General features: G+C 30.3%; 1 protein-coding gene and 2 non-coding genes across 3 annotated transcripts in view; 2 read left to right on the top strand and 1 right to left on the bottom strand.

The window, feature by feature from the left end:
- The window catches only part of LOC145959209 (uncharacterized), an 88147-nt gene that overhangs the window by 58990 nt on the left and 4364 nt on the right, over positions 1-24793 (bottom strand). Inside the window, exons 2-9 of the mRNA XM_083077836.1 lie at positions 18721-18981; positions 18198-18639; positions 17922-18064; positions 17654-17801; positions 17256-17456; positions 16656-16983; positions 16375-16531; positions 13157-13459 (exon numbers count right to left, since the gene is read on the bottom strand). Coding sequence (XP_082933962.1) covers positions 13157-13459; positions 16375-16531; positions 16656-16983; positions 17256-17456; positions 17654-17801; positions 17922-18064; positions 18198-18639; positions 18721-18854 — 1856 coding nt within the window. The 5' untranslated portion in view covers positions 18855-18981. The remainder of the gene's footprint in view (positions 1-13156; positions 13460-16374; positions 16532-16655; positions 16984-17255; positions 17457-17653; positions 17802-17921; positions 18065-18197; positions 18640-18720; positions 18982-24793) is intronic.
- Trnaa-ggc (transfer RNA alanine (anticodon GGC)) lies at positions 14943-15016 on the top strand. The gene has a single exon. It is a non-coding gene; the product is annotated as a tRNA-Ala (tRNA).
- Trnaa-ggc (transfer RNA alanine (anticodon GGC)) lies at positions 15296-15369 on the top strand. Its single transcript has one exon. It is a non-coding gene; the product is annotated as a tRNA-Ala (tRNA).

Genomic DNA, 24793 nt, shown 5'->3' with positions numbered 1-24793 from the left:
TATTCTTATAGCTTATCTCGAGAGCTTTCCAAAACACTATAATAAAGTATTTCTTCATTGTACTTTTCGAGTTATGAGGCTTGAAATAATTTCTTAATTTTACATAAACCATAAAATATCTAGTAAAATATTCATTTTTCGATTATCTTACCTTAATACTTTTATATGCAAAATAATGAGAGGAATCAATTGGTGTAAAGAAAAAACATAGTTGTTTTTAAAAAAAATATGTAATTTGTAATTAACAATTACATTTTTTTTTTTTAAACAACTATGTTTTTTCTTTACACCAAGAGGACTTTTCTTCTTAGTTTGACCCAATCTAACATCACTTTTCGTTTGGTCCCTCACGAGTCGGACACCCTGTATATATATATACAGGGTGATTCTAAATAACTTTATGTTTTTGCAAAAACATAATCTTGACCGAATTCTAAGACGATTTTTCCTTTGGCAAAATTTCGTGCAAAGCATAGTTTTTGAATTATTAAGAGAAATATTTCACTTATTACGGGTCGGATACAAGAGGCAGGCAAGGGCGGCGCAACTGACCGTCAGACGCGGGCGCTCACGCGGAGCGCCTTCGGCGATCAGCTGGTCGCTATATTATGCACGGACATACATGCGAATACATACATTCTCTCTCTCTCTCTCTCCCCCCCTCTCTCTCTCATTCGCTCACTTACCCGTGTTTTTTTTTTTTTACGAGGGGAAAATGCATTTTATGCATACTCACCGGTCGGTCCGGTGAGTTATGTGGGACTCGAGTACCAAGTCTAATTACCAACTCGGTACTCCCTACCCACTAAAAACCCCTCTCTTTTTACGAATTTCCTCTGGGACACTATCTGACTTCCCAAGATCTGTTTTGACACAACGCCAAAGAATAATTATTGTTACCTTGTTCGATGACTTCTGCTAATTATTGCTGTAGTTTCTTGAGAAATAAATATTCCGATAGATTGCACTTTCACTCAAATTTAACGTAGATATCACACGTTACAAAAGACAGAGACATCCACACTAAATAATTAATCGAAAGTTTTTCTTTTTATAAACTGTACTCTTTTGTAAACTTCAACGTAACCACATTTGTTCACTCACTCGATAAAACGAGAATTTACTAAACTATCACTATCTCTATCACTAATCACTATCAATCACTGCCGAATAATCACCGTTAGCAATTAAAAATCCCTCGATGAAAGAAATACATGCGGACACACACGTTATTACACGACGCGACGACGCAACAACGCGACAACGCGACGATATTTTAACGCACGGTCTTACATACAGGTCTGGAAACTCCGGTGGTGGGGGAGGTCTCACTTAGTGTGTCCGTTTTTCGGAAGTTCACGGCTTGCCTGCTAGGTTCGCTGCGATCTAGAAGTCATTTTAGACATATGTTAGAGAGAGAACGACTACTGCCGTCTATCTCTGTCTCTCTCGCTCGTATTGCGACTTCTAGTCGAAAAACGGACACACTAAGTGAGACCTCCCCCACCACTAAAAAAGGCCTGAGTTTCCAGACCTGTATGTAAGACCGTGGGTTACGGTAGGTAGTGTTCCGATTAGGGATTCCCTCTACGCGCATGTGCGGCAATACGCTGTTAGTGAAATACCTTATACTAATAAAAAAGGGCACCGTTACCCAGCTATATAAAAACGTATGAAAAAATTATAGATAAAAATATGTATGTGTGTATAAAGACACGTTATATATATATATATATATATGGGGAATTCTTTTTTAAATCAGCCACCCCCCCTGCCCATTTCAATTTTGGGGAAAAAAATTTTTTTAGCACACGAAAAAATTTGTCAAGAAGTCTAGTTTTTGATGCCGTTAGGTGTTTTAAAAAAAAAAAATTTTCTAACCTCAAAAAAACTGTCTAAAGTGAGGCATCTCGCAAAAAAATGCCATTTTTTAGTCAAAAATGATCGAAAAAATTATAATTCGTCAATAATTTTGACCAAATTACTCATTAAAAGTATTTTGGGGGTCGCTGAACAAGAATCCGATGTCAGATTTCAAATTCAAGATGGCGGACAGTATTTTTCTTACTGTTGACCGATTTCTACTAAATTCTGTATGTAGGGGTTTTTGGGATCGCTGATTACGATTCCGAATTCGAATTTCAAATTCAAGATGTCTGATCCAAGATGGCGGACCTTAATTTCAAATTCCAGATTGCGGATCCAAAATGGTGGACAGATATTTTCTTATTATTGGCTGATTTCTACAAAATTTTGTAAACGGAAGTTTTTGAGGTCTCTGATAACGAATTTGAGCTCAGGTTCCAAATTCAAGATGGCGGATCCAAGACGGCGGACATTACTTTTTTAAAAACAGACATTTATGTCCACCATCTTGGGTCCGCCATCTTGAATTTGGAACCTGAGCTCAAATTCGTTATCAGAGACCTCAAAAACTTCCGTTTACAAAATTTTGTAGAAATCAGCCAATAATAAGAAAATATCTGTCCACCATTTTGGATCCGCAATCTGGAATTTGAAATTAAGGTCCGCCATCTTGGATCAGACATCTTGAATTTGAAATTCGAATTCGGAATCGTAATCAGCGATCCCAAAAACCCCTACATACAGAATTTAGTAGAAATCGGTCAACAGTAAGAAAAATACTGTCCGCCATCTTGAATTTGAAATCTGACATCGGATTCTTGTTCAGCGACCCCCAAAATACTTTTAATGAGTAATTTGGTCAAAATTATTGACGAATTATAATTTTTTCGATCATTTTTGACTAAAAAATGGCATTTTTTGCGAGATGCCTCACTTTAGACAGTTTTTTTGAGGTTAGAAAATTTTTTTTTTTAAAAACACCTAACGGCATCAAAAACTAGACTTCTTGACAAATTTTTTCGTGTGCTAAAAAAATTTTTTTCCCCAAAATTGAAATGGGCAGGGGGGGTGGCTGATTTAAAAAAGAATTCCCCATATATATATATATATATATATATATATAACGTGTCTTTATACACACATACATATTTTTATCTATAATTTTTTCATACGTTTTTATATAGCTGGGTAACGGTGCCCTTTTTTATTAGTATAAGGTACTTCACTAACAGCGTATTGCCGCACATGCGCGTAGAGGGAATCCCTAATCGGAACACTACCTACCGTAACCCACGGTCTTACATACAGGTCTGGAAACTCAGGCCTTTTTTAGTGGTGGGGGAGGTCTCACTTAGTGTGTCCGTTTTTCGACTAGAAGTCGCAATACGAGCGAGAGAGACAGAGATAGACGGCAGTAGTCGTTCTCTCTCTAACATATGTCTAAAATGACTTCTAGATCGCAGCGAACCTAGCAGGCAAGCCGTGAACTTCCGAAAAACGGACACACTAAGTGAGACCTCCCCCACCACCGGAATTTCCAGACCTGTATGTAAGACCGTGCGTTAAAATATCGTCGCGTTGTCGCGTTGTTGCGTCGTCGCGTCGTGTAATAACGTGTGTGTCCGCATGTATTTCTTTCATCGAGGGATTTTTAATTGCTAACGGTGATTATTCGGCAGTGATTGATAGTGATTAGTGATAGAGATAGTGATAGTTTAGTAAATTCTCGTTTTATCGAGTGAGTGAACAAATGTGGTTACGTTGAAGTTTACAAAAGAGTACAGTTTATAAAAAGAAAAACTTTCGATTAATTATTTAGTGTGGATGTCTCTGTCTTTTGTAACGTGTGATATCTACGTTAAATTTGAGTGAAAGTGCGATCTATCGGAATATTTATTTCTCAAGAAACTACAGCAATAATTAGCAGAAGTCATCGAACAAGGTAACAATAATTATTCTTTGGCGTTGTGTCAAAACAGATCTTGGGAAGTCAGATAGTGTCCCAGAGGAAATTCGTAAAAAGAGAGGGGTTTTTAGTGGGTAGGGAGTACCGAGTTGGTAATTAGACTTGGTACTCGAGTCCCACATAACTCACCGGACCGACCGGTGAGTATGCATAAAATGCATTTTCCCCTCGTAAAAAAAAAAAACACGGGTAAGTGAGCGAATGAGAGAGAGAGGGGGGGAGAGAGAGAGAGAGAATGTATGTATTCGCATGTATGTCCGTGCATAATATAGCGACCAGCTGATCGCCGAAGGCGCTCCGCGTGAGCGCCCGCGTCTGACGGTCAGTTGCGCCGCCCTTGCCTGCCTCTTGTATCCGACCCGTAATAAGTGAAATATTTCTCTTAATAATTCAAAAACTATGCTTTGCACGAAATTTTGCCAAAGAAAAAATCGTCTTAGAATTCGGTCAAGATTATGTTTTTGCAAAAACATAAAGTTATTTAGAATCATCCTGTATATATATACACTCAATTCCAAAAAAAGCGGTACACTTGAAATTTGGAAAAAAATCACCAAATTTCAAATGACGATAACTTTGTAAATAATAAAGATAGAAAGATCTATAAAAAATGAAAATAAAGCTTGAAATCTCTACTTTAAAACTAGGTTCTCCGAAATGTTGCGAGATAACATTTTTAAAAATGACGAATGACGAAAAACGAGAACATGCAAAATTGAAAAATAATTGTTTGAGTTTGCTATGACACGTGGCGAGAATCAAATGTCGCAGGTCAATGGGGTCAAAAGCATATGATAGTACAGAGATTCCTGTTTAAAAAGCTTTTTTATTCATCTCGATACGATGATTTTTCACCGAGTTATACGCATTTGAAGGAAAAAGCGGCTTTTTGAGTTGCCACAGCCGCATAGCGTAAGCTCTTTCACGTAAGACGGACGAGTGAGAGATTTATGCCGCTGCGTGTACGCTAGCAAATTTGAGATTGTTTCTTTTGTATGTAATAAAAAGAGCATTGATACTAACATTGTTTCAATTGTAACTGAGCAGTCATCAATCTTTTATCATTGACATTCTTGATTAATTACAATGTAACCTTGTGGTATGCAAACACACACACATACACACACACACACACACACACAGACACCACAAGGAGAGTTTGGAGTCTTAAAATACTGTGGAGTTGACGAACCACGGGGTCCTTATCCTTGTGGTATACAAACACACACACACACACACACACCACAAGGAGGGTTTGGAGTCTTAAAATACTGTGGAGCAAGGTTACCAGATTGCATACGCTGCGTCCAGTGGCGGCACGATTTGTATCCTCACCACTTTCGGACACAAAGGCATCTAGCGCTCAACGAGCGCTTTTTGTTCATTCTCGATACGATGATTTTTCGCCGAGTTATACGCATTTGGAGTAAATAGCCGCTTTTTTTTTAAGCTAATTAAGTTAGTTGTCATTAAGTACTTTCCGAGTTATGAGGCTTGAAATAATTTCTTAATTTTACATAAACCGTAAAATATCTTGTAAAATATTCATTTTTCAATTATTTTTCCTTAATACTTTTATGTACAAAATAATGAGAGGAATCAATTGGTGTAAAGAAAACACATACTTATTTTTAAGAAAAAATATGTAATTGTTAATTGCAATTTACATATTTTTTTTCGAAATAATTATGTGTTTTCTTTACACCAATTGATTCCTCTCATTATTTTGTGCATAAAAGCATTAAGGTAAAATAATCGAAAAATGAATATTTTACAAGATATTTTACGGTTTATGTAAAATTAAGAAATTATTTCAAGCCTCATAACTCGAAAAGTACTTAATGACAAAACACTTCATTATAATGTTTTGGAAAGCTCTCGAGATGAGCTGCAAGATTATGTAATAAAAAGTAGGCAGTTCCGTTTAAAAAATTGAAGGTGACCTTCACGTGGCCCTTCAAGTAACTATTCAAGGTCAAATTAATGACACCATCTTATGTCACCCTTGAAACCATACAACTTTTGTCTGAGACATTTTTCTCTAAAATGTTTCGTTTCTGAGATATAAATCTGTAACACTTTATGTGGGCCACCCTGTATATGAACATATTAAATTTAAATATTTTTTGAACCAACCTCGTCATAATGTATAAATAACTAACCACGATAAGTGTAGCTATTAATTAACCCGAAAGAGGCTAATTTCAGGCATTAATGATGTTTTCTGTATTTATTATCTAACACATTTGAAAAAATAAAATATACAAAATATCTTACACGTAAAATTATAAATAGACTTTTGTTTTAAATTTTGAACAATAAATCATTTAAAATGGGCTTTGCTTTTGAAAAGAATTAAAAAGTATTATTTATTTAATATAAAAAATAGTTTTCATCTGCAACGTGTTTATATTGATGAGTAATGCGGATCAACGACCTGTGTAAAAGATGCAATATCCTTCCAATAAAATCTTGTATTCTTACATAATGGGACGCGATGTCGAATTTGCTGCTTATTCTTTCCTTCCTCATGTTCGAGATCTGATTTCCTCCATGCAAATGCACGGCGGGTATCGCGTTACAACAATGCCGTATTCATCGAGGCGCGTTTATTCGTCGCGGTTTACGTCCATTTGATGAGCGTCAAATGACTTGTTCGTGTAATATCGTGCAAACATTGGGAATTATACGGCATCCTTTAATGACTACACTTGACTACAAAGTCCAACGTAATCTCTCGCATATCTCTCCTATAAAGACGCGCAATTTCGTTGCCGTTGAGTATAACGTGCGATAAAATTAACTTGGGAAGATTATTCACGTATTGAGAGTTAAAGACTCTTTTAACTTTCAAAGGAAAATTGCGAGCATTGAAACTCGATCGTTATAATCTGGGTCGAGTATTTAATTTTTATTAATGTTATAACGTTGTATTAAAATTCTTTGAAAATAATTAAAACGCAAATGAAGAGAAAATATACGTACTTTTATAGAAATAAATATAATATAAGTGATCTGCCTGTAGAAATTAGATATATAAAATTAATATTGTTTTATTTGTTAAATTATTATTATATATAAATATAATGTTAAAATATTATAAAAACAAGCTAGAAAATAATAAAATTAAAATAGAAGGGTATTTTCATACAAGTAATGCAAATATGTTCGTAAGAGACATTTCAGATAAATATTAGGTATGAAACTTGAGTATATTTCTATGAAATTTTATTTATTTTAAGGTTAGGAACTAAAATATTATTCAATATAATTTTTTCTATACATTTTAAATTATTTTTAATTTTTATATAATTATTATTTTATAAAAAAAATTTAATACTACAATAAAATCTTTAAAATTATAATCATCTTAAATTTTTAAGAATTTTTACATCTTATATATTTAATTTTGTCTATATAAATAAAATGTAAATAAAGTATATATAAAATATATTGTCTTCAGTAAAAAAATAAATAGGAATTGAAGAGAATTTAAAGGGATTTATATAAGAAATAAAAGGAGGTGAGAATTTGGTGATATTTACAATAGATAAAAAATATTATTTAATCCGAAACTAGCATCTCTAATTCACATCTAATTTTCTTCATATATTTTACATTTCGTTCTGTGTGATAGTAAAAATGTATTTCCAATTTTTTCCTTCTGATTAGTAAGCTGGAGTGATATTAATAAGATCCGAAAAAATGAATGCGGAGTTTATCGCACCCGGGTCCGTGAAATCTTTCATGCAAGAAAAGAAAGTGCCGTAAAACGCGATGCGGAAAGCCTCTTTTTCCCCTTCCTCTCTCACTCCTTTCCCGAAGAGTGCGGAAAATGATCGTCATTCTCGCATGGCAATTAGCCATCGATGAAGAAACTAAACTTCCGATTCACGTTTGCGTGTAATTGCAACGTTATATCAAAGTAAAACTGCATCACGAAAAAAAAGAAAGAAAGAAACGCAAAATACATCGGCGAAATATGTGCGTTTTACGAGCAGGAGGATCGTTCTATCGCAAAGGAGATTTTCACTTCTACGACTGCAAGAAGCTGCGAGATCGGTCCTCTATCTATATACATGTACTTCCATTTCCTCCGATCGAGATCGATTATGTCGTCAATTACATTCCGTTTACGTTCTCAATTTTCAATTTGCAAAAATATATTCTCATTTCAATTTGTAAAAATATATTAATTATCGCAGAGATAAATATAACTATTACTCTTTCTAAATTAAATAATTAGATAATTCGAGAACTATTAAGATATATTCTTTATAAATCCATACATATCTAAAGTATGAAATAAATATAAATTAATCTGCACATTAATAATTTAATTTTCATAATTAAAGAGGTAATATCTTTGCTTTCTAAAAAAACAAATCTGTAAAATGTTATGTTAAATGTTAATTCATGCGTATAATATATAGGAGAAAAAAAGAAGAGAGTGCGCGGTTAAAAATATATAAATAATTTAATATAAAAATAATTAACTCTCTTCTGCAAAATATAAATATTTAAAAAATGCATTCTAAGAATATAATTTATTCTTCCTATTTTTCTATTCCTGCAAATTATATTTCGCTTAGATTTATCATTATCTTGCGACATGCGTTCAAACGTTTTCAGGAATATGTCTTCGTTAAAATGCGATAGATGATAGGAAAGAACTGGTAATTATAAATTCATTTGCTTCGTGAAATCTCAATTACAAAAGATCTTCGTGCCACGATTGCTAATTACAAATTATTGCTCGATCTCATCACCGACGCGTGTTATCTTCAACGTGTCTGTTTTTCTCTCTTTCTCTCTTTTACACACACATTCGATTATTACAGCGTTCACTTGAAAAATCTGGCAATAGTAATTATAAATACTTGATTGAATAGACGATAGATTTATCATATTAATATATTCATAAGAGAAGTCAGAATATTATAAATTAACAATGTCAGAAATTGTGAGATATCTGTGTTTGGATATATATTTTTATGAAAAAATCAAAGCTATTTTTTCTTTTAAAGATTCTTCTTTCAATTAACCTTATAAATTTTTTTTAACTAAATAAATTTTTTTTAAATACTGCTTCATGCGTTTCATCAAAATAAAGCCTTAGGATCTATTCTATGTTCTACCTACAATAAAATACAGAAAATTATTTTAAACTGTCTCATATATCAAACTTTGAAATTCGATTTAGGAGCAAACGTTGTGGAAATCACATTCATAAAAAATACAAACGGGAATATGATGCATATAAATTATCTTCAACGCTACTCAAATTCATATAGATTCATATGTGTGATAATATAAGAAAAAAATTATAACATATGCGGGCTAAAAAAACACATAAATTAAACGTTTACATTCATAATTTGTATTTTAATATAAAAAAATGTTAATAAATAATCTTAAAAATGTTAATAGATAATCTTATAAGAAAGATATACAAAGATTGAAATAAAAGAAATATATTCCCCTTTTAACAGAAAATGAATTGTAAGATAGATAATTTTAATAACAAAATTCATTAACTTATTTGATCTATTAATTGTCATCTGTCAATTGCGCGCAATATTATTTTGATCGTTATTATTGATCGAACATTATATGCTTGATTATTTCCTTTCTATGAAAAATAACTCTGGTCTACAATAAGACCGTCACTGCCAAATATCTCGTATATATCTTACAAATCAGCTTCATTTCTTTTATACGGAACTAGACTGACAGATGATGAATTTCCATCGGCAGATCATATCGAGCGTCTTTTGCTGCGCTTAAAGAAACCATTAATTAGCCACATTTAATTTGATGGACGTCGCCGCAGCAGCATCACGATTAAATGGACTAATCGTCGCGTGTTCTCATTTCGTTTCTTATTCCGATGGATCTTTTATTCCTACTCCATTTTTCCGTTTAATGGACTTTGATTAGAATACTACCGTATATCGCGGTGAACGTAGACTCGACATGCTGAAGAAATTGATGCGAATTGAGATATGTTAATGAACCCGGTGCGATAAACCATCTTATTGATCCCTCTCTCTCTCTCTCTTTCTCTCTCTCTCATCCTTGTTATAAAAGTCTTAAAATATCTCAAAGCTCGTCACGACGAAGAAAGAAGCATCGTAAACTCAATAGATTATTTGTTATTATATATTTTATTTTTTATTATTTTATTTCATATTATTAATAGATTATTATTATTTTTTATTGTTATATTCGAATAAGAAAACAAATCGTGTTTCTTTCTTTCTTTGCACTATCGGACGGTAATTAATATTATCAATTAATATATATTAATAATAATAATAATATTTATTATTAATATTAATATTTTAATGTAACAATAATAATAATAAAATATAATAATATTAATATGAATATATAATAATACTTATTATTAATATCATTGATATTAATATTATCAAAATGAAATTAGAAATATGTACGTTTTATTTCCACTCTGTAAATTAATCTGTATCAATTGATGCTTTTCTTTCAAAATATAAATATTATACTTGTTGAACGCACATAAAATTACTAAAGTTTAAGCATTTTTTACAAAAGAAATCGCATTTTTACTTTTCTTTCCTGCACATATGATAATCACGTGGAAATGTTAAACCTTAATAACATAGTAGAATTTCATGAATAAATCTTATACAAATCATGGCACAAATCTAGAGCTGAACTCTTCGAGCAAAAGGACGAGGATAAAAATGGACCTTTCTCTCCTCCTCTCTCCTCTCTCCTCTCTTTATCTCTTTTTCTCCCCCTCTTTCTCTCTCTGTCTCTCTTTCTCTTTTCTAGTGAGTTTTGGATTGAAAGCTAGAGGAAGACGACGATGAAAGGAGATCAATAGAGTCGGCGTGTTCACCTACTCGGAGGGTGCGTACCAAGGCGTGTGCGGAGTCCGCGGCAATGAAGAATTCGCTGTACACGGGACAGCAGGCCTATCTTGTGCAATAGTGAATGTATAGCGGATGTCAAACGATCGGTGCATGTATCTCACACCCCTGCACACTTTTGCGCCGAGCAACCGCCGAGCATCGCACATACATGCATATACAACTTTTGCCTGTGCGAGTTGACAACTCGCGTGCACAACTTGCGTCCACTCTCGCCACAAGTCGATCTGTGCATGTAGGAAGTAAAAACTAGGTATTGCCTCTCTCTCTCTTAATTCCAATTGTATCTCAATGTTGGCGCAGATCGACGGCGAATGACCGCTCGCAGATTGGAAGCTAGTCGAATTTTATGATATTATGCTCACTGACGTTTGAGAGGAAATGCAGACACTCAACACTTTGAGTATTGAACACATTATTTGAATAAATATTTATTTTTTCGACTATATTATTTTTTAAAACTTCATTTCTTATTTTGTATATACTCATTATTAAAATTATTCGCATTATTTATTATTCATATTATTTATTTTTGTAATATTAATATACTCGAGATTTGAAATTTTTTTTTATTAAAATAAATACATTGATAATGTAATTTGAGTCTACTTTTAATTCTGTGTTTGGTTAATTAAATTTTCTCTGCAATGTATCTTTTAAAAATAAAATATCTCTCTAATTAACATAGAAAAAATATAATAGAAGAAAATTGTTGTTAAGTGGTTAAATATAACCACTTAAAATGGTTGCTAAGTATATATATATATATATATATATATATATATATATAATAATTATAGCTAAATTATGAATTATTCCTTTTATTTGTCATTCTCATTATTTGAATATCTTCCATTCTGATAAAGAGTAATAACGTGTTAAAAATCATGAAAAATTGAACCGAGTATCTCATTAAATTGCTTAAATTATTCTATCATTTGTTGCACAGTCATTTCACGCCCTACAATGGATGGAACTTCAAAGCGTTCGTGCTAAATTGTGTCGTTTTTTATAATTACGCCTTTGCACAATCGATTTGCGATTTAATGATACTTGCTTCTCGCCTCTTATAATGCACATAAAATCATGTATACATATATGCGCGGGGAGAAGTCGAAGGATGTTCGGAAAGGAAAAAATAATCCGCACAATAGGATAATATATATTTCACTGATGCAGATCACGAGATCGACCTTGATCGGGCCGATCAAGCACGATCGACATACCGATCTCACAGTTATGCACGTGGTATTATCGCGAATGAACTATCAACACGCGGCGCCGTTGTATTTACAAATGTTATTACAAGTAAATCCCCTCCTTCCCCTTCCATCCTGGCAAACGGACTTATTGTCGGACTCATTATCGAAATGACTTGCGCTTTATCGAAATTTTTTATACGCCGCGAAGACTACATTCTCACGACCGGAATTTCATGAGAAATCTGATACGCAATAATCCGAGTAAAAATTTTGTTAGGCATATCTGCTGTCACATAAGATCCGAATTAGGTTTATCTTTAAATAGAGCTAAGTTAATAGGCCGTAAAATTATCTTATCAAGACTGCATAAGGCAAGTAAATATAGCACTTATATGAATAACTAACTTAACCGTAACTTTATCTGATTAGGTTCGTATCAGATCTAGATACGGACACCCATTATAAATATGCTAAAATTTTACCTGATTGGATTCATAAGGTTTGCGTACATGATTTTTTAGGGCCCTGGCACACAAAAATACGTACGCAGTGGAACGTAGTCAGTAAGGAAATCAACCAATCGGAATTCTTACGTTTTCTTACGTTTTAATATGGCTGGCCTTATTGGTCAATCGTGATTGGTCAATTTGCTTACTGACTACGTTTCACTACTTACGTATTTTTGTGTGCCCAGGTTTGTTATATGAATACTACCGTTATATGAATGCTCCCATATTGTTATAAGGGGATGAAACTATCAACCCGTATTCAATTTTTTATTAGAACTTTATAATGGGCCGGAATATGATCATTTAAATATATGCATTAAAAAGTTTGATTTATTTAGAAACTTTTTTATTTCTTTTATTTTTTTCAGAAAATCAGTAGTTTTCAAGAAAAAAAATACATTATCATGCACAGCACGATGCTAAATAGCATAGGTTTCGAATTGCGAGAAGTTAAATCTTAAAATAAAAATAAAATTAGAGTAAATGTTGAAAAAATTGAAACAAAAACAAAATAATAAAAACCTAAAAAATAAAAACCTAATTTTTACCTCGATTTTTGGAGGAGTGTAACTCCACAGGAAGGAATGTAGGAGTATGTTTATATATGTTTATATGAAAAACTCCCTTAATTTTCGACAAAGAATCATCTCCTAAAATTTTTCGCACTTATTAAGAAATTCATTGGAATCTACATACCTTAGACTATTTCTCCACATAGTTCTCACCCTTATTAAGGCACTTGTGATACGGGGCGTCAATTTCTGAATCCCTTTGTCAGGAAACGATGCTGTCTGTGATGAAAGCCATGTCTGTATTTCTTCTTTGAGATCATCTTCTTTATCAAAATGCTTGCTACTAAGGAACTTCTTCAAATGAAAATCACTTGGTGCCAAGCAACGAGATTGTGAACCGTCTGTCCTCGCGAATTTTCGACATTTTCGCCAAATCATTTGTGACCACAGGCCGCTCCGTGGCTCATCATGAATACAAATGGCGAGCCTATGAAAAAAAGAAGTCATTGCGCATGCGCAAATTTACCTAACCAAAGCGCTGCGGTGGACAACGGTACTAAAAAATACGCCTCGTATATAAAGTTCAATATGCATATAAACTTAAATAAAATTTTTAATTCTATATGAAATATATAGATAAATTATATTATTATTAGTTATGTTGGGTCAAATGTTTTATATATTATAAAGGATGTATAATGCGATCTGATTATATACATATTATATTTTTAACATATCATTTAATATTATATTTATATTATTAGATATTAAAATAACTAACATTCAAAGTGTATAAATATTTAGAGATAAAAAATACGCGCGTCATATGTAATGTGCAACAATTCAGAAAAGATTAACAAAGCAATCTCTGCATTATAATAATGAAATAATATACATTGTCATCCGAGTGATTAATAAATTCCGTGACATATTAATTAAGTTTAAAATCACTGTCATAGTCACAGTCTTCGAAAAGTTCTGTAACACTACTGTTATGCCGAAAATCGGCATATAAAATAAATATTTTAAACATTAAATTTCTTTTGATGTCGGCTCTCGAATATAAAATATGTGATATTAATATTCGGGTAATAAGAGCCTATCGCGGATGTAATTGCGTAATGGTCAAAACTTAACTTGGAATAATCTCTTGGTTTGAGATTTAATTCCAACAAATTCCCCTCTAACCCCCCTAGATGGAAGTAGGCGAGAAAAATATCGGTCCGAAAGTCGCTGAATCGGGAATCGAACCCGAGTCTTTCGCTTGCCGGGCGACTGCTCTTACCACTGAGCTATTCAGACCCTTTCAATCCGATACTTCTCTCATTGCCTAAAAACACTAAGTGTAAAGATGCTTCTTTTTCACCCTACAGCGTAAATAAACATTAAATTTCTTTTGATGTCGGCTCTCGAATATAAAATATGTGATATTAATATTCGGGTAATAAGAGCCTATCGCGGATGTAATTGCGTAATGGTCAAAACTTAACTTGGAATAATCTCTTGGTTTGAGATTTAATTCCAACAAATTCCCCTCTAACCCCCCTAGATGGAAGTAGGCGAGAAAAATATCGGTCCGAAAGTCGCTGAATCGGGAATCGAACCCGAGTCTTTCGCTTGCCGGGCGACTGCTCTTACCACTGAGCTATTCAGACCCTTTCAATCCGATACTTCTCTCATTGCCTAAAAACACTAAGTGTAAAGATGCTTCTTTTTCACCCTACAGCGTAAATAAACATTAAATTTCTTTTGATGTCGGCTCTCGAATATAAAATATGTGATATTAATATTCGGGTAATAATATCACATATTTTATATGTGATATTATTACCCGAATATTAATATCACATATTTTATATTCGAGAGCCGACATCAAAAGAAATTTAATGTTTATTTACGCTGTAGGGTGAAAAAGAAGCATCTTTACACTTAGTGTTTTTAGGCAATGAGAGAAGTATCGGATTGAAAGGGTCTGAATAGCTCAGTGGTAAGAGCAGTCGCCCGGCAAGCGAAAGACTCGGGTTCGATTCCCGATTCAGCGACTTTCGGACCGATATTTTTCTCGCCTACTTCCATCTAGGGGGGTTAGAGGGGAATTTGTTGGAATTAAATCTCAAACCAAGAGATTATTCCAAGTTAAGTTTTGACCATTACGCAATTACATCCGCGATAGGCTCTTATTACCCGAATATTAATATCACATATTTTATATTCGAGAGCCGACATCAAAAGAAATTTAATGTTTATTTACGCTGTAGGGTGAAAAAGAAGCATCTTTACACTTAGTGTTTTTAGGCAATGAGAGAAGTATCGGATTGAAAGGGTCTGAATAGCTCAGTGGTAAGAGCAGTCGCCCGGCAAGCGAAAGACTCGGGTTCGATTCCCGATTCAGCGACTTTCGGACCGATATTTTTCTCGCCTACTTCCATCTAGGGGGGTTAGAGGGGAATTTGTTGGAATTAAATCTCAAACCAAGAGATTATTCCAAGTTAAGTTTTGACCATTACGCAATTACATCCGCGATAGGCTCTTATTACCCGAATATTAATATCACATAAATATTTTAAATTTATATTCACTTATTCACTTATAGCCATTCTTTATTTTTCTTTCTCTCTAAATTTTTCGTTTGCATATAATTTCTTCCTTATATAAAACAATTTTCAAGACATCTTCTACATACCTTTCTGCAAGTATGAGAGGTCTTGAAAGTTAATATTTATATTCTTGAAATATTGTATTTTAATTTTACTTCCTTCAAATATTCTACAGAACGATATATTTTTTCTAAACGTAATTTTCAATTATTTGACAATTAAATTTTTTTATATTGTATATATATTTATATTGATATATTTCCTAATTTTAAGATAAAAATAGAATTATAAAACCTCTACGGTTATAATTACTTTTATTTATGAGAAAAAATTTTTCCAAGTTTTCATGTAAACAGATTATTTATTTACAACAGAAATCATTTATTTACAATAATCTTTTCAGAATCTTGCATTCTTTTAAATTTCAAGTTTTAAAAATTATACACAACTTCTTTTACTATAAGCCTCTATTTATTTAAACGTATTTGAAACGTATTTGAAACAAAAATATTTTATTTATTATTTATTTCACGACTATTCGAGTGAAAAAGTTATGAGATACATAAAATACGTATGTATAATTCTATATTTTAATGTATAATATTTTTTATATTAGTAACGTAATATTGACTTTGAAATTTTCAAATTAAATCATGTCACTCAATGTCTTTATAAAAAAATTAAAACATTTATTATGCAGAATTCTAATATATTTTTGTCACAAATTATACATTATATTTATATATATATGTATTTTTTTTTTCATTTACAAATTATATATTATTTATTAATATAAAAAAACTACCACTTGAAGCAATTTTTAATAATTAAAGCGGTGTCGCTTAAATTACTTTTTACTAAGCTTTTATTTGGCACATAATGCGTGCCTTCAAATTTGGAAAAATATCTTCCTATTTCAATATTATTGATCCTTTCTGGTGATGAACATATCGATATATGATCTGAAATTAAAAGGATATATATATATATATATATATATATATATATATATATATATATTAGAGATGAGAGATATCATAGAATATATGTAATTTATAATTATAAAAATGCTATTAATATTCGTACCTTCTTGCACATAACATATCCTATTACCATCAGTTAGAATTATGTAGTGCGGTTGATTAATAGTATCTGAAGACTTTTTACATTTGCAAATATGGTAATTGTTATAGCATTGTCGTAAATATGGGAATAAAGGAGTATCTCCTATTTCATCTGCAAATGTTCGGTCACATTTATCATGCCATGCAATTATTACGCCATGATGATTTGTATTTTCAGCATCTTGAGGTTGATATAATTCCCATAAATGTGTTACAATCATTCCAATGTTAAATTTAACTTTTGTTTCTCTCTTTTTTAACTGTTCTTTTATTATATTTTCACATTTAACCTTTAATAACAAATTTCAAACAAAATCTTGTCAAATAATTTTTAAAATAATAATAATAATGGTATAAGTTATAAATATAATTATAATTAATATACATATAATATATTCATATATTCATTGTATATGTGAATAAATTATATATTAATTATATATTAATAAATATATTAATAAAATGAATTTAATTAATTAATAATATTAATAATATATAAATAATAAAATAATATTAATAATAATATATTAATTGATATATTAAAATACGTTTATATACCTACCTCTATTGTCTGCATAATATATTTGTATTTTTTTATTATATGTATATCTGTATTTTCAATACTTATGCCTGCAATATTATCTATTATAAAAATGCAATCGTTTAGGAGATTAAAGAAGATGTTGAAAATCCATTTGTATCGTCTTTGATTGTCTGGATATCTTAATTTTCGGAAACAATATATCATTATCCCTCGTGTTGTCTAAAACAAAACAGACATGTAAATAAAATTTTAATTACAGATAAGAAAATAAGAGAAGAGATTTGTTACTTTCTTTCATTGAGTATAACATTAACTTATTGACCTAACGTAATATTTGCAAAATTTATAATGCATTGATTGTTATATATATATTCTTTTATTAACTACTAACTAAAATAATATGAAAAACTATTTACCCGAATATTATCAATTGGGTCCCATAATAATGTTCCTTCGTATGAACACCTAATATATCTTCCTCTGACCATATTGGATGGATAAGTTAGATTGGATTGCTCTCTCATGTAAAAATAGTCTACATTATACCAATCAGTATTTGAGTTACTGAAAATAATAAAAAAAGATACAATATATATATATATATATATATATATATATATATATATATGTAAACACTCCCCAGATAAATTAAAAGAATTTTAAGAATTTTCAAATTGTACTTACTATTTCGATTTCCATACGATTCTATAGTTGACCTTTCTGTCAATTTCATCATTTATATATCTCAGAATGCAATATATGCCAAGTCTTCTAGCGACGATGTAATATGTAAAAATTAATAGATCCGTTTGAAGAAATTCTGAAATCTATATTGTAAATTATATTAGAGAAATTATAATTGAATTTTTATAAGATATATAAAAATTGTAGTTTACTTTGCACGGTGCATATTATTATTAGAATTATTACTATAATTTAATATAATCTAAAATAACTTACATAATTTATATACTCGGCTGCGGAATCTGGTATTGCCAGTAATTCATATAATTTATAGAGATTTAAATCAGTATATATAAATTCCTCAAGTATACGCATAATTTGCTTTAGTTCTTGTTCATTCCAATAATTGTCATTAATATTGTTTTCTCTCCAAAAAGAAAATTGTTCCAACGAAATCGAAAATATTGAATGCGCAGGAAATTTATTTTTAAGGCGGAATAATACTTCCTGTGCAATACTATCTATCCATGTATTTATAACTGAATAGGAAACATGTGGTAGAAAATATTGGACGACAATTATAAATTGCCGTTCTAAAAGGTGCTTTTCCTTTGGCTGGCTTATGAATTTGATTTGTTTATATGTAAAGCGGTATTGTTTTAAGTAATTAAAAATTAATCCCAAATTATATTTATCTGTCAAATTATAATCGATTGAGCTGAAAGAAACTTAAAAATTAACTACATAATAATTAAATTAGTTTAAAACATTAATAATAATTTAGTTTATTGAATATTACCATGAAAATTGCGTAGAAATAATTTTATTTAAATCATCTAAAACGAAATAATATGTCATGGAGTTTTCAGCTACGAAACGCAAAAGACATTTTAATTGTTTTCTTTTAGTTTTTGATAACTTATTTTTAGACATCAAGGACACATAATACTGTAGGTTTCTGACACATTTTATTCCCTTTCCTATTTCTTCTCTATAATTTAAATGTTTAAAATTTTTCTCCCTTTCTTTTGTATTATATATTTTCTTCGCTGTAGGACTCCTAAAAGTAAAACATAATTTTTAAGAATTATGCATTAAACAATGTCACAATATCAGCAATATATTTTAAACGATATGTTTTATAAAATACATATAAATTTTGTAATTATATACACATTAATTAACCCTTACTAAGTAGTCAAGACGACAAAACGTAAATTTTACGAAATAACTATCGTCAATAAGCGATTTTAAGATATGCTGTGATGCGGAAGGTCGCTTATTGACAATTTCATTGGTTCTGATTACTTTCTCTTTTACACTTTATTTAATAGCGGTTACCGAAATATTTTTCTTGTGTTTAGAGAGCCATAATATCCTTTGGTAATTATTTACTTTAGGGTAGTCATCTCGGATAATCTTGACCTTGAGATATGTTGTCAAGGTGATGACCCTGAGTAACATTCAAAAGTCAGCGTTCATTGTTTATAAAAAGTTATAAACAAAAGAAATTTCATAAGTTCATTAATACATTTATCAAAAGAGAAAAGTCAATTGTTGCATAATTCCACATGGGTTTGTAATTTTCTATGGAAAACGGAATGTATTCTACATCATGGACATGGGTTGGGTTAGGTTATATTTTCTGGGGGGAGACGGGACACCCTGTAACCACGCATGGACTTCCCAACTCCACTTCCAGAAAATATAACCCAACCCAACAAATGTCCGTGATGTAGAATACATTCCGTTTTCCATAGAAAATTACAAACCCGTTATCGGGATTATCGGGAGATGGGACACCCTGTATCCACGCATGAACTTCCCAAATAAACGCATAGAATTCCACATGGGTTTATAACTTTCTATGCTAAGAGATATTTTCTAAGATAAAGCAAAATTCACTCTTAGAATTCAAGGGTCAAGATTAAACATAAATAAATTTTGCTTCATCTTGAAAAGTACTTCTTAGCATAGAAAGTTATATAAACCCATGTGGAATTCTATGCGTTTATTTTATATTATAGTACGTTTTTTGTTAATAACTTTTGAGTAAACAACGAGCGCCGATTAAAACCTTTAAATATTACTTAGTCATCATCTTGACCTTGACAACATAAGTCAAGGTCAAGGTTATCTGAACTGGCTCCTCTAAAATAAATAATTACCTAACTTTTTATACACATACACAAAATGTGTTAACGAGATGCATTTATTGTGATAATTTCGCGCTATTTAAATATATTTTAAATTTTAAATTATTTGAATTTAATTATTTTAATCAATCACAAAACGAACAAAGACTTCGTCCTTGTTCTTCTGTCAATATGAATAATATGGTTGTAGGCCTGATAAATTCTTGGAAAATACTTTCTAAATTATCGCTTTCATTGTTTTTGAAATTTATGTAAATGAAAAATCGAGTAAAAATTAAATAGAAAGTGTATTTTGATTCTGCACATTCCATTAAAAGTTGAAAGGAAATTTTAGAATAAATAAAATATTTAATTTTTACATTCTTTCTTCAAATAGATAAAATTGATTGCATTTAATATTTTGTAAAATTGTAGAAATCATAAAGATATAACAAAAAGTTTTAAAAAAGAAATACAATTACATCATTAATTATTATTTATAAAAGGTACAATATATTATTTATAAAAGATGAAAAAAATAATATATAGGGTGTATGAAAAGTTTGAAAACGGTCGAATATTTCATAAACTATTATTCATTTTAGAAAGAAATGTTTCAGACAAAACTTATAAGATTCTAAAATATCTATTTATTAGTTATAAGATTCTAAAATATCTATTTACTAGTCTTATCAACATGACCACAGGTAACGTTGCTAAGGTTACATAAAGGTCACCTTGAATTTTTTAAATGGATTATTATATTAGTATTATTATATTATATTTAGTTATACATCCTGTATAACTTAATCTTGAAACAAAATAAATATAAGAAAAGTGTTCTTATTTGAATATTATTATATGGATGAACATTTATATATAATTATATATTGTCAATTTTTTAAAATTAAAATATGAAAAATCGTAACTGTACATTAATTTAATATTCTCTTTTTTTATGTTTTATGTTATAAAATAAACCTTCTTCTAAAACAAATTCAAAATAATTTAAAAATGAAAAAGACTATCATAATAGAAATAATACATACAAAAATGAATTTTTTTGGACTTTACATTTTTTATTATTTAAAATAATTTACGTTTATTTATTTAAAAATCGACACATTCTTAAATATTCAATAACGAAAGAGAATATTTAAAACAAATACTTTTATTTTATATATATATATATATATATATATATATATATATATAAAATATATTCAGTCAATCTGAAGCCCAGTATATCAGATCAATTTTCGAATGTGCGAAAAGTTATCAGACATCTTGTATACATATACAGGATGTCCCAGCTATCATGTGCCAAAAAAAATAACCATAAGTAGATCTCATTAAACTGAACTAAAAAGTTTCATACCATTATGCAAACAATCACGTAAAATTTCGAGATATTAATTAAAGAAGATCGATCCAATTCGTAAGCGCAGCGACAAGATCCGGCTTACTGTAATCTGATTTTAGGCGAAGCTGTGAGTGAGGAGGAAACGATGAGTGTGTATAGGATTTTTTAATTCTTTTTATTTCGATTTAACGAGATCTATTTATGGTTTTTTTGACATACGATAGCTGAAATACTTTGTATACTCATGATTTAATAAAACCTAGATAAAGAAAAGTTAAAATTATAGTCTAAAACAATGAGTAACCAGCTACGAGAAATAGCGAATTATTTTTATCAAACAATGCATATAATTTGGAATTAATCGACATAGATTCTTTGTTCTTCAAATTTTTAGATGCATTTTGATCTTATTAAATCTTGATTTTTTTACTAAAATCATATTAAATTATATCATTAGAAGCAATTTCAATATACAATAAAGCAACAGATATAATTTAAATTAATAAAGTGTCTAATGACATAACAACTTTAACTTCACTTTTTGATCAGTATTCGCGAAAATTGAACGATGAAAATTAACCAAGTTCATATAAAATTAATATAAAATTTCTTTTTTTTATAATACCTCTGATAAAATTTCTTCTCACACAACTTGTTGTCTTGTATCAACTGTTTAAATCTTGTGCAAGTACATCCAAAATTCATTAAATCTTCGATACTGATGCTCTCACGTTCCAAAATACGAATAAATATTTCGTTAGGCAATGTTATTCCAGCCATTTTTTTGGAAGAAATTAAACGATGCACTAAGGGGATGCACTATAACGAATGTTATTTATTGATTTTTTATCACAAATTTTGTTTATATATTTATATATATGAATATGAGACGAAAGTTCACTCTAACTTCTACTGTGATGCGTCTAGGACGACCACTGCCTTCAAAGTGAGACTACAGTTGTTCAACGTAAACGTGGTAATTTCCGAATTCCAAAAGTTTAACTGACCAATCAGAGAACAACAAGAAGAGCCAACAAAAAGAAATGTCTTTCTCTTTGTTCCTCTGTCTATATGAAATAAAGATAAAAGAAAAGATAGAAGAAAGATAGAAGAAAGAATAAAGATAGAAGAAAATTCTTCGAAAAAGATATTCTAAACTATCGCTTTTCATTTTCTTTGATGATTTATGATTCACTTTCAATTTTGTTTCAATGATTTAAAACAGATTTGTCCGACAAAGCAATTAACTGTCATTGAAAAGAGCAGATGTTCTTCTATCTATCTGTAAAAGATTCCAGCAGATAATACTGAGCAACAAATTCTGGAAAAAGAAATTTTATCAAAAGTAAATTTTTATTAATAAGACTTTGTATTATTTTTTGTATAATTTTTTTTTATACACTAGATCGATAATCATCATTCTATAGAATACAAGCAAAAACAAAAGGCCAAGTAAAAATTATCACGTTAAAATTATGCTTGTTGCTTTATTGAGTTCTGCATGTCATAATTTAATACGTCATAGTAAAATATTAAAATCCAGCAAAGCCGAAATAATGAGTCTAAAGACTCGTTGAGTCATAATAAGTTTCACTGATCAATATCAAGTTATTTGATAAAGATAGCTTACTATTACTCGATGATGTCATCGGACATAATTTATTGTTATTATACAGGGTGACCCATTTTAACTTAGGCAGCCAAATAACTCGAAAAATAAGCAAGATAGAGAAAAATGTTTTAGACAAAAGTTGTATGGTTTCGAGGGGGCCATAAGATGGTATCATTGGTTTGACCTTGAAGAGTCATTTGAAGGTCACGTGAAGGTCACTTCAATTTTTTTAAATGGAACATCCTATATATTTTTGTACATTCTTGTAGCTCATCTCGAGAGCTTTCCAAAACACTATAATTAAGTACATTTTCGTTAAGTACTTTTTGAGTTATGAGGCTTGAAATAATTTCTTAATTTTACATAAACCGTAAAATATCTTGTAAAATATTCATTTTTCGATTACCTTACCTTAATAGTTTTATGTACAAAATAATGAGAGGAATCAATTGGTGTAAAGAAAACACATAGTTGTTTCGAAGAAAAAATATGTAATTTGCAATTAACAATTCCATATTTTTTCTTAAAAACAACTATGTGTTTTCTTTACACCAATTGATTCCTCTCATTATTTTGTACATAAAAGTATTAAAGTAAGATAATCGAAAAATGAATATTTTACAAGATATTTTACGGTTTATGTAAAATTAAGAAATTATTTCAAGCATCATAACTCAAAAAGTACTTAACGGAAAAGTACTTAATTATAGTGTTTTGGAAAGCTCTCGAAATAAGCTACAAGAATGTACAAAAATATATAGGGTATTCCATTTAAAAAAATTGAAGTGACCTTCACGTGACCTTCAAATGACTCTTCAAGGTCAAACCAATGATACCATCTTATGGCCCCCTCGAAACCATACAACTTTTGTCTAAAACATTTTTCTCTATCTTGCTTATTTTTCGAGTTATTTGGCTGCCTAAGTTAAAATGGGTCACCCTGTAGATTATAATTTCTTTTTTTGCCTAGGCTTTATTATTAAATTATAAATATAAAAATTATCCTGTTTTTTATCTGCTATTTTTAGTTATTGCATGTTTAGAAATGTGTTATTTTTTTTACATAAATTATTTTAAGTTATTAAAAATATAGAATTAAAAATAATTTTTGCTTTTTCATTTTTTTAAATTATCTTAATTTTGTAATTTATATTAAAGAACTCGGCACTAATTTAATGGGAAGTGGTTTTCCGTCGAATTGGCTGAAATTTTGATATGTTTTAGGTTAAGACATTCTGAAGACATTCTTTAGTTTAAGACATTCTGAAGACATTCTTAAGACATTCAAAAGTTTCAATGGGCATAGCTTTCAACAATGGACAATTTTGATGCTATTGTCCTTAGAACCTAATCCTCGGACATATATGCTGGCAAATCAGCCGCGTTGCAGTACGCTCCCCTTACCCATCTAGCGCTCAACGAGCGCTCGATCTACAAATCGTGCCGCCGCTAGACGCAGCGTATACAATTTGGTAGCCTTGCCCCGCCTAGGAAAAAATCGTTATCGCTTATTGTACACATGTGATAAAAATATTTGATCCAAGATAATTTTATAATTTTGTAAATAATTTTTATAAATAACAAAATAATTATATATATATATATATATATATATATATATATATATATATATATATATATATATACACTGAGCAACAAAATTAGCGCAACAAAAATTTTTATCAAAATTTCACTCAATTTTAAATAATCATAACTCCGCGAAAAATGGTCGTATCAGAAAAATTTTTTTTTTTATTTTAAA

The sequence above is a fragment of the Camponotus vicinus genome, unplaced genomic scaffold, assembly GCF_025532165.1.
Source record: "Camponotus vicinus isolate PSW18456_S1 unplaced genomic scaffold, iyCamVici1.0 SCAF_1, whole genome shotgun sequence".
Taxonomy (NCBI): Eukaryota; Metazoa; Arthropoda; class Insecta; order Hymenoptera; family Formicidae; genus Camponotus; species Camponotus vicinus.
Note: the sequence above shows the minus strand (reverse complement) of the source record. Positions and strands in the feature narration are given on the sequence as shown.